The sequence below is a fragment of the Anopheles darlingi genome, chromosome 2 (genome assembly GCF_943734745.1).
Source record: "Anopheles darlingi chromosome 2, idAnoDarlMG_H_01, whole genome shotgun sequence".
NCBI classification, from domain to species: domain Eukaryota; kingdom Metazoa; phylum Arthropoda; class Insecta; order Diptera; family Culicidae; genus Anopheles; species Anopheles darlingi.
In genome coordinates, this window is record NC_064874.1 from 30,776,903 (window position 1) to 30,786,902 (window position 10,000).

Sequence of the window (10,000 nt, forward strand, 5' to 3'; positions counted from 1 at the left end):
CTTACGACTCCCGAAACCGCAGTGATGTAAACGACAGAAAAGCGGGGAGCACAGCCGTGTAGAGTTTTTGAAATTTAAAAATAACTGTGTTCTGTTGAATAAACTCACTCACTGTTTAGCCATTTTTTCCAAGATCCACCTACCGACCACCAAACATAACCAAGGGCTTGCCATCGACTCTGACCGGCCAAAGATGTAGACCGATGAATTCGATGCACCAAGCATCATTTAGGCCCCCTTTTCAATGAACTTAGATCCAGAAAGAGCAACATGCTTGTTTTATTCAGTAGATGCTACTCCAGTTTCATGCCGGAATGGCCTTCTAGCCATAGTTTGGCCAACCGGTGCGGAGCCAAGCCTTTTTCACGAATTTATGACGAATAAGGCAGGATGTCCTCTGGCAAGATGTCTTTCACTAGTAGAGCAATGCATTTCCAAATTTATTGAAGCCCCGAATTAAAAAAGTTTTCTTTCAAATAGCCTTGCGCCCAGGAAGTGATTTTTTTTTTAATTATTCGTTATCACTCGCTACACCAGCTTCTGTTTCAACTGCAGGGATTAGAATTCGCAATTTTAAATACCAAAAAAACATCCTTATAGTAATTATTGATATTCTTGCAGGATCAACATGATGGAAAGTTGTTTTTGCTGTAACGGAAGATGATCCGGAGAATTTTATGAACTAAAGATTGAGAGAATGAATACACTATATTTAAATGCCGTATTTATTGTTTTTAACTTAAGAAAACATTTAAAATAACCCTCAAGAAAATTATAAACACGTTTGTGACGTGTGCACAGATTGTATTATCCCGTCTGGTTGACCAGTGGCTTGTCTGGCTACCAATTATTCCCAGGACAACCATGGTTGGCGGATAAACACCGAAACACGACAATTTGTTTTAATCGACACAGAAAAGTGATCTGCACAATACAATCGAACAGAGAATTTTAATCGATCGCATTATGTTTCGGTGGAACTGGCCGAGCTTGACCTTTGCATCATTTGGCATTGAAATAAATTTATGGAAAAGAGAGAGAGTTGGAAAGCTGGCTATTTTGGTCGCAGAGCCGTCCTTGAATATTTAAAAACTCATATCGAGTGTACGAGGTGCCCAAAAAAATCCATAAACGCAGCCAAACGAACCGGCTTTAATGAAGTTGCATCAGCATACCAAAGAATAAATAAACCTTATCTTACAGAAAATGTCAAAAGACTATTTACCATCATCAACGGGCAACCCTAGAAGTCATTTTAAATTATAAAACAACATTTAATGCGACCATTTGCGAGAACCTGTATTACATACAATTAAAAAGAAACAACCGTAATCTTGAAAATAACTTACAATCTTTTGTTCGTTTTCGATTACAAACTGCTCAGCGGCATTTTGCGTATTACACGCTTTACTGCAAACCACCGCGATCGGGACGGTCAAGCGAAGCCACAGATGCCAGTCACCGCAGTAGTAAAACCGAAAAAGGCCAGCGTAGCAAAAATTAAACCAAAAAAAAAAAAACAAACCATATGCAAAGACCCTGCCCCCAAAAGTACAGCGCCGTGCGACGCATTGCAGGTGCTAATAAGCCACGGTACGGGCAATTATTTGCCAGCCACTTGGCAAGATGCAGTTGGTGCCTTATCGAACCTGAAACAACCATAATGGTAACTGACCTGGTCGTGAAGGCCGAATTTCGAAGATTGGTGATCGAGTCCAATACCCCCTCCGCGCGCTATATTCGTCGCTTCCAGAGGCGCCAACGAACGAGACACCGGCGGCTACTACGTCATTGCACTCACGTACCGTATGTGCCTTAAGAAGGCACAAAGCGCTGCGCTGCGACTCCACCGTTTAAAACATCTCCATTGTGTTGCTCGCATGTTTTACGATCTTCATATTGCACGAACTGGGTGTGTGTTTTTTTGGTTTCGTTTTCCGTCTGGTCTGCTCAGGACATATTCAAAGTCACTGCATCCGATTGGCGGGAGTCGAGGGAGGGAGCTGCAGGTGCTCGAGCGATGCAGAATAAGTAAATGTGATGATTGGATTGTACTTTGGAAGGAAATGTTTGAAGTATATCTCGCTGACCGTAAAATGCCCCGATGGCTCCAACTGAACTCCAATCCATTCCAACCGATTACCTTTGTGATCGTCGAGAATGTTTTTTAAGAAAAGCAATCGCTTTTCCGTACAAATCAGCTTGACAATCGCAAAAAATAGGAAATCCTAGCAACCAATGAATGAAAAGCGACCTTCGTCTTAATCTACAAACGACGAAATGATCCTCGAGACGATTCTTTGACCCGATGTCCCATTGGGGTCATCGGCACCCATCGGTAGTCTTCCAAATATTCCTGCTTGAGTTGAATGAGCCATTTTGGTAGCTCTACCGAACGAGCAACTTATACACTTCATCAAAATGGAGATGTCGACATTGCTGCGAGGAATGGAAAGGTGATAGCGCCCCATTCATAAGAAAATCGAAGGGAGGAAGACGATTGGCGATTATATTCTTTGCGGACCATGCTGACGCGTTTACGTTGGAAACACATGAGATAGGCTTGGCAGACGATTCTAACAGCGACCACGTGTTTGGTTGATTGTAGACTTGGAATGTAAACAATTTCTACTCTCTTCTTTCCTTCTTTCTCTTTCTATTTCTCTGTTTCTCTGTTTCTCTGTCTCTTTCTCGCTCTCTTTCTCTGGTGTCCTTATCAACGAAATTCAGCGTTTTCTTTCTTCTGCAAATCGCAAAGCAACGACGATCAGCACCGCGAACACTCTTTCAAACGTACGGAGTAGTGCGTGCGTGTTCCGAGGTTGATAGGAGAGAGGAAGAGAGGGATGGAGGGGTGGGTTCGAGTGTCTGTTTCGCGGATGCTTACGCGTCTCGACGCGTAACTTGATTTCTAATCAACTCGCCCGTGGTCTGACGAACGCAGCTCTGCTCGCGCGTCGATCGTCGATGCTGTCTGCTAAGCTGGCTGGCAGAGCCTTTTTGGCAGTATCGGCAGTGTAGCAGTGATGACCGCGGTGGTTGTTGAACCGACCACCAACCGAACCGGCGCCCAGCGGTGAGATTCTGGTCGTCTGAGTCAGTGTCTCGACCAGCGGCGATCCGATCGCACAGTCAAGTGCGCCAAGTCAGTTTGGTGGCCAAGTTCGGGTGGTGCGGCCATCGTACTTTGTATAAAAGAGAGAGAGAGAGAGAGAGAGAGAGAGAGAGAGAGAGAGAGAGAGAAAGAGAGAGAGAGAGCGCCAAAGGCAAAGGTGCGTAAGGTTCGGTGCCCTTCTAAGCACGCGCTCAAGGACGAACCGGACCGGTTTTCGGTGTTTTCGTTGAATTCGGTGCGGTTTTTGGAAGTTCCCCTTGGAAGCGGCGGCCCTAGTAGGCGGCTACGTCACCAGCCGCCGACGGCGTCGGTGACCGGACCTCCCTCCCTTCCTCCTTTCCTATCTGCTCCTAGTGGATATGTGTTTGACCCCAGTATAAGTGATCACCGGCGCCAAGAGTACAACAACACTCCTCATTCTGGATTCCACGGTCATGTAGTGAGGGATAAAGGATTTGTTCGGCATCTAAAAAAAAATTGGGTTATCCTGGTGAGAGGAGACAAACGCAGTATACTTCGGAATCGGGGGATTCGGTTCGGGCTGTCGGTTACGCGAATGCACTACCTAAGTACCACCAGCCGCCCTGCAGCGGCCGCATAGTGTTCGTGTGAGCAGCGCATGTGAGCGTGCGAGTGTCGAGTTCAGTTGCAACCGACAACGACAACGACGACGACGACGACGACGACGACGGTGGTGCACTTCATAAGCCATACACCGTCAGCAACCGTTCAGCGATCCGCACGTGAAACTCGCATCCGTCGACCGAGCACCGACCGGGCATCACCGAAGGGAGCATCAATCAGTTGCTCTGCGACTGTCCGTGTCCGAGGAGGTCGAGAGCTGAGCGAGCTTTTCGGGGGGCTTTGTGTTGCGCTGCGCCGTTGCGTTGCGTGCCGTGGTGTGTGAGCCGCCGCCGATGATGACCCACTGCTAGTGTGTTGTCGTTGGTCAAGGACGCGGTTACTACGTCGGTTAACGGGTTTTTTTTTTGGCGGGGACCTTTTGAATACACAACACCCAGGGATCCGGTTCCGACGGCTTAAAGTGAAAGTTTCCGTTACCGTTCTGTTTATGTGTGTGTGTTTTGCGAGAAGATTTGCTGACTGTTTTTTGACTGTGAATTGCTGACTGGCTGACTGGCTGGCTGGCTGGCTGAGAGGAACAGTATTTGGTGCATCGGTGCAGGTGGCCAAACGGCCAACCGGTGTTCCGTGGCGAGAGAGAGAAACAGAATCGAAGAACCATTCCAAACGTAAACCATGAAGCAGGAACTGCTGGTGGTCGATGGAGGAGGTGGAGGTGGAGGTGGCAAGTACGGTGAGGATGCGACCGAGCGCAAGGACACGGTACAGGAAATCCTGGCCGCCCAGGAACCGGCCGACTTCTGGCGGGCCGTCACCGTGGACGAGGTGTTCTGTGGGCCCGGGAGCCGCGAAGGCGACAACTACATGTCGATCATCAAACGTGTGGTCGCGCACTGCACCGTCAAGACGCTCGACGGACAGAATCATGGTAAGTGTAACGGTGGCCAGTGGCCAACGGCGAACGTGATTATCACGGGATCCCCCGACAGGGGCTTGTCGGTTCTGTTGGTCGATTACGAATGAAATGAACAGCACTGCAAACACTGCACCACAGCAGCAACTGTCGGCAGACTCGAGTCGGCTCGAGGGTCGCAAGCGGTCAATGCATACCTAGCGGAACGCACACGTACATACATAAGAGCAGGTCAAGCCCACAGAACGCAGGTAGCACGTAGAAGGTGGCCGAACGTGTGCGCCTCAGTTCTAAGTTGAGCAATGACCGACCTTCACCTGGTGCATTCCATCGCCTCCTGCACGCCACGCTGCATACGGCGCAAAAGAAGAAGAAGAAAAAGAAGAAGCACAGAGCAAGGAAGAGAGATGGAGTGAAAGAAGCAGAAGGAGAGAGAGAGAGCATCTATGGCAGCTCGAGTATGCTAGAAGGAGAAAGCAGAAGTAGAAAGCCAATGCCACCCTAGATGTAATAAAATACCGTTCGTTCTCCAGAATACCGACAGCGCAGTTTACACGATGCGATGATGGAGACGCCCGGTACTCGGGATTTCGGTTGCTTCCGCGGGACCGCGCGCGGTGCATTCGAATGCGAACACGAATGCGAACCACACTGTGACCGAATGCACCGTGGTCCCACTTTCACACGAAAATCGATTCTTTTGCTCGCCTGACGGCGTGGGAATGCATTTCAATGTCAAGTTCAGTAGCGGCGCAGTGGTACGGTGCTGGTGGTTGGCGGTTGGCGGTTGGCGGTTGGCAGTGTGCTGGCGTTGACGCACTGCATCTAATGCACCAGCCAGCAGTCGATCCGAATGGCGCCAGTAGATGGGTTTTGGGGGGTGGGGAGGAGTTGACGCAGTACCGTACCGTCGCTCGCATTGGATCGCTGTTTTTGGAGCCGTGCTGAGCGTCGTTCGTTGTCTTTAGATGATGAAGCAAACGGATGGAAGGTTGGGGAGGGGGCGAGGGAGACCTTTTTCATTGGAAAGTTTGATGGTTTCTCGGCGGAAACAAACAAACAATACGAATTGAGTCGAACGGAAAACCGAATACCGTAAAGGGGCCGCACACTCCGCTATTATGTGTGTGTGTGTGTGTGTGTGTGTTCGATGACCTTCCGGTTTGACAACAACAACAACAACAACACTAGTGGTCCACTGTGACCGTTGAGCGTTACGGCCTCCCCAATAACTCACCCTTTTTCCAGTTAGCTCCACAACCTTGACCTATGCCACTATGGACACGCCGTCACGATGTGGCGCTCGAGCCACGCTGCATAGAGCGCAATTCAACGGCATACGGCGACGCATACACACCGATGGACTGTAACGGTAGAGGAACGGAGAACGAAGGGGTAGATGAAATTTAATAGCGGATGAAACATGAATAGTGAATATGCGATGCAAAAGGCGTACTAGAAGGCATGCAGGGCAGGGCAGGGCAGCGCATTCAGTATAAGAGGCTCCCTGACCTGTCATGATGCCCCCAAACCGTCCCGAATTAATCCAAGGTTTGTTAGACTAACCTACAATTCCGTTTCTCTCTCTCGCTCTCTGTTGCCGCATCTCGTGCACTATCTTACTGGTGTAAACATGCAAACCGGAGCAACTATGACGTTGCAGGACAAAGCTTGGCCCACTTAGGAACACCCAAGCAGCGGTGTCCATCTAGCGTGGACAGTATGGATGTGAGCCTTGCGGCAAGTCGTGGGCCAAATACGCTGCTCGCTGGATGCACTATCTTTTCCAAGCCGCTCGGAAATACCTGTGTACTCGTTCTCTTTTATGATGCGCATAAAAGGACGCTGACCTCATAGACCCGCCTGTGAGAATTTCTGTAAGCCCGATATAGCCTATGATTCTGCTGCTGGCTGTTAGCTTTCTAATCCTTCGCGAAACGAACGAAGCCGAATGTTGGATGTTGGAGATATGAGCTAGAAAGTGTTGAAAAAAAAACCAGGTGGCATAAACCATTTGTAGCCGCAATTAACATTCATACATACATTCTCGCTCTGCTCTGCGGCTCTCGTAATGGCTGCGGTTGTCATATCAAACGTGCTCAGGCAGGGTTGTTTCGTCACTTTGCACTCGACACCTTGAGCTCGATTCGTCACCTTCCAGAGCTGCCACTCCTCTGCGCCCCTTCCCCCCTCTCCCCTTCCCAAAAACTAGAGCAAATGACAGTGCGGTACGTGATCGTGACCGTTAAAGTACGTGGCCATCGTGCACGGCGGCATGCGTCGCTGGTCGCGTAATATCCGTGGCGATCGGAATTCACATCGCAAATGATGGCGACGCGTCGATTTATGCAACGCGCGAAAGAAAGCGCTTCGATTTCGGTTTAGCGACACACGCGCGCGGATCGCGGATTTTGCGACTGGCGAAAAAATGGAAATTCGACCGGCCCCAAAAAACGCTACAGAAGTCACATCGTAACATACGCTTAGCATGAATTTCAATCATCATGATGGATGCGCCGCATAAAATGAGGCGCGCATCAGACGGATGTGGTGTAATCGATTGGCTGAATGGTTTCGAATGACGAAATGACGCATTTGCAGCCCGCATGTTTGAAAAGCGCGATTAATGATAATGCATTCCGCGCATATGCTTGGTTTTAATGCCGTGGCCTACGGTGGCGTGGTTGATCAGAACACGTGGTTGTAATGCGAGCGCAGCGCATTACAACCACCGTGGTGCTGATTACAATACTATTATTGGCGCCTAGCGTTCTATCTGCAAGGGTATTAAAACATCGAACCGCTTGGCACAGTAGTACGGTGTTATTATGCTGATTAGGTAAGGCCTATTTACCAGCGCCTTGAAAACCATACCAACCTCTTTTTATTGAATTTAGCTAAGGAAATTTTGTTTACGCCTCCATCGCTGATAGTAGCGTTGACACGGATCTTGAACCTTCTAATCAATTATTACGAAAAACAAATGGAATGCTAATGGTACAGTAACCGGTAGCAGGTAACTGGATGATTCCTATACGTAAACTACTTCGTAATCCTCCCTCGTAGTAAGTAGTCACTACCCGTAGGTTGAGAATGTAAAACTGAATTATCTTTTGGACATAAAAAAAGAACCGGCTTTATCAGTGGGTAGTCTCCAATCGTCACTTGAACATTCACTTCAACCACGAAATGACCTCTCTATCTCCCGCTCTCTTTCCCATTCCTGCTTCTCTCTGTGACAGCATTCACCATTTCGCTGATATTCAAACGCCAGATCACGAACCCGCACCGGCGCCAACTGTTCCGCTGCGATGCTGCCTTCGAGAACGAGATCACGGCCTACACGAGCATCATTCCGGTTCTGCAGCGGTTGGCCCCGTACAAGCTCCCGTACCCCACGTGCCTGACGGCAGGCAGTGACGATCGGGGTGATCGGATTGTGCTGAAGGACCTGACAACCCTCGGTTTCAGTATGGTCGATCGACGCATCGGGCTCAGCTTTGCGCACTGTAGCGCCGTCATGAAGGTAATGCCGTCACTGGAGAATTTTACTGGCCAGCCAGGTACAATTAACGGTCCCTCCCTCCTCTACTCTACACGCACTACTATTGTAGGAACTGGCGAAGCTTCACGCGACCTCACTGGCACTGAAGCATGGCCACCCGGCGCAGTACGCGAGCGTATGCGCCAAGGTGCGTGAGATCGTGTTTTGTCCGGAGGCGGCCGACTTCTATACCCATTCCCTCGAAACATCGTTGCGTGGTGCGCTGGACAGCTTGCGGTACAGTAACCGATCCGGTGAGCTGGACCGTCCGATCAAGGCCATCGAGCAGGGTCTCTCGTCGGGCCGTCTGTACCGGCTCATGTCCGGGCTGGTGTGCAATCTCGTGGACGAATCGTGGCGTGTCATCTGCCATGGTGATACCTGGGTCAACAATCTGATGTTCAGCGCAGACCAGCAGTCGGTGCGGTTGATCGATCTACAGACGATGCGCTGCACGACACCGGTCATCGACATTCTCCATCTGCTGTATACCAGTACGGGGCGTGATGTCCGTCAGCAGCATACCGCCGATCTGCTGTTGCTGTACCGTCGGGCTCTGCTGGAGGCACTGGAGCAGCATCTACCTGCCGACCAGATGCGCCAACCGCGGATGCGCCACTTCGAACAGCAATTCTCGTATGGCCGATTGAGGGCCGAGTACGATCGATGTCTACCGTACGGGCTCGGCATTGCCATGTGGTTGCTACCGGCCGTCACCTTCAATCCGGACCAGATCCTCGACCTGGACGGTGTCACCATTAGCGACTTTAAGTCGAACAACCACGAGAAGCGCATCGCCCAGCTGGTGTCGGTCGATTACCACACGCGCATGCGTGACATCGCACTTGAACTGTACGATCAGGGCACTCTCCAGCGGCTCACCACTATCTACCACTAAGCAGGGATTAGTGCGGACCATCGGAGCAATGTGTGTGCGAATCGTCCGGATGTGTGTCCGGCCTGCAAAACCCACGGAATCCATCGTGAAGCCGCTAGGCGGGACTTTGAAGAATGGGTTCAAGGTTGGACGTTGATTTGTTTTTCTCCCGTTCGCTTGCTGCTTGTTGCTGGTCCCTGGGGGAGGGGGGGAGGCTTAGTGCCGCAAGCGGCTAGCATCCACCTTTTAGCGATAGCGCCTTGTGTCGTCGAGCATCATCATCATCCGACGCCACAACCACCACCACCGCCGTTCTTGGCTATGTTTACTAGCGATCGAGTGCGATCGAAAACAACGCAATGGCGAATAGAAATAGTTTCCCAAGACCGCACGCACGCAATATAGTACATAAGAGAGAAAGAGAGTGCAGTGGTCAACGCGTTTATTGCGCGATGGCCACCCAGTTGGCATGGGAGCTCCCCAGATTATGCAAGTCGCCGGTGTGCGCGTACCGGTCTAATCCATACCAATAACCACTAAGCACTAGAGAGAGAGACCGGTAGAGAGGGAAAGGAAGCGCTAAGTAGCTAAGGGATCCATAGGATGTAGGAGAACCACTAATCAGACTAATATTTGTAGCGATAAGAACCGGTAGGTAGGAGCGGGAGGCTGGCAAAGGTTTGAGTGACTTGGCCTGATTAGGAGTTTCGCTTTTAACCATAAACAGACAGACACCGACAGACAGGGACGACGCTTCCGTAAAATAACCCCGAAAGCACTAGCTATAGAGCTGTTCGTGTGCCATTCTTCTCACAGACCTCCTTCTCCACGTCCATCAGGGCACGGAGCGGGAGTTGGAAAGTAGTTCATTACAATAAGATTACGGTTTGTGTTTCATTACCACCGGAAAGTCGGTCAGCTCATACGCGGTCCCTATCAGCAGGAGCCGCTTGTGTCGAGCGCTGA

The 10,000-nt window shown here is 50.2% G+C and overlaps 1 protein-coding gene across 1 annotated transcript in view; it reads left to right on the forward strand.

Moving 5' to 3' along the window:
* The first annotated feature begins 3,651 nt into the window (after window positions 1–3,651).
* The window catches only part of LOC125951503 (uncharacterized), a 6,640-nt gene continuing 291 nt past the window's right edge, over window positions 3,652–10,000 (forward strand). The window contains exons 1-3 of the mRNA XM_049680378.1: window positions 3,652–4,628; window positions 7,856–8,139; window positions 8,228–10,000. The exon at window positions 8,228–10,000 is cut by the window's right edge and continues 291 nt beyond it. Coding sequence (XP_049536335.1) covers window positions 4,376–4,628; window positions 7,856–8,139; window positions 8,228–9,055 — 1,365 coding nt within the window. The 5' untranslated portion in view covers window positions 3,652–4,375 and the 3' untranslated portion in view covers window positions 9,056–10,000. The remainder of the gene's footprint in view (window positions 4,629–7,855; window positions 8,140–8,227) is intronic.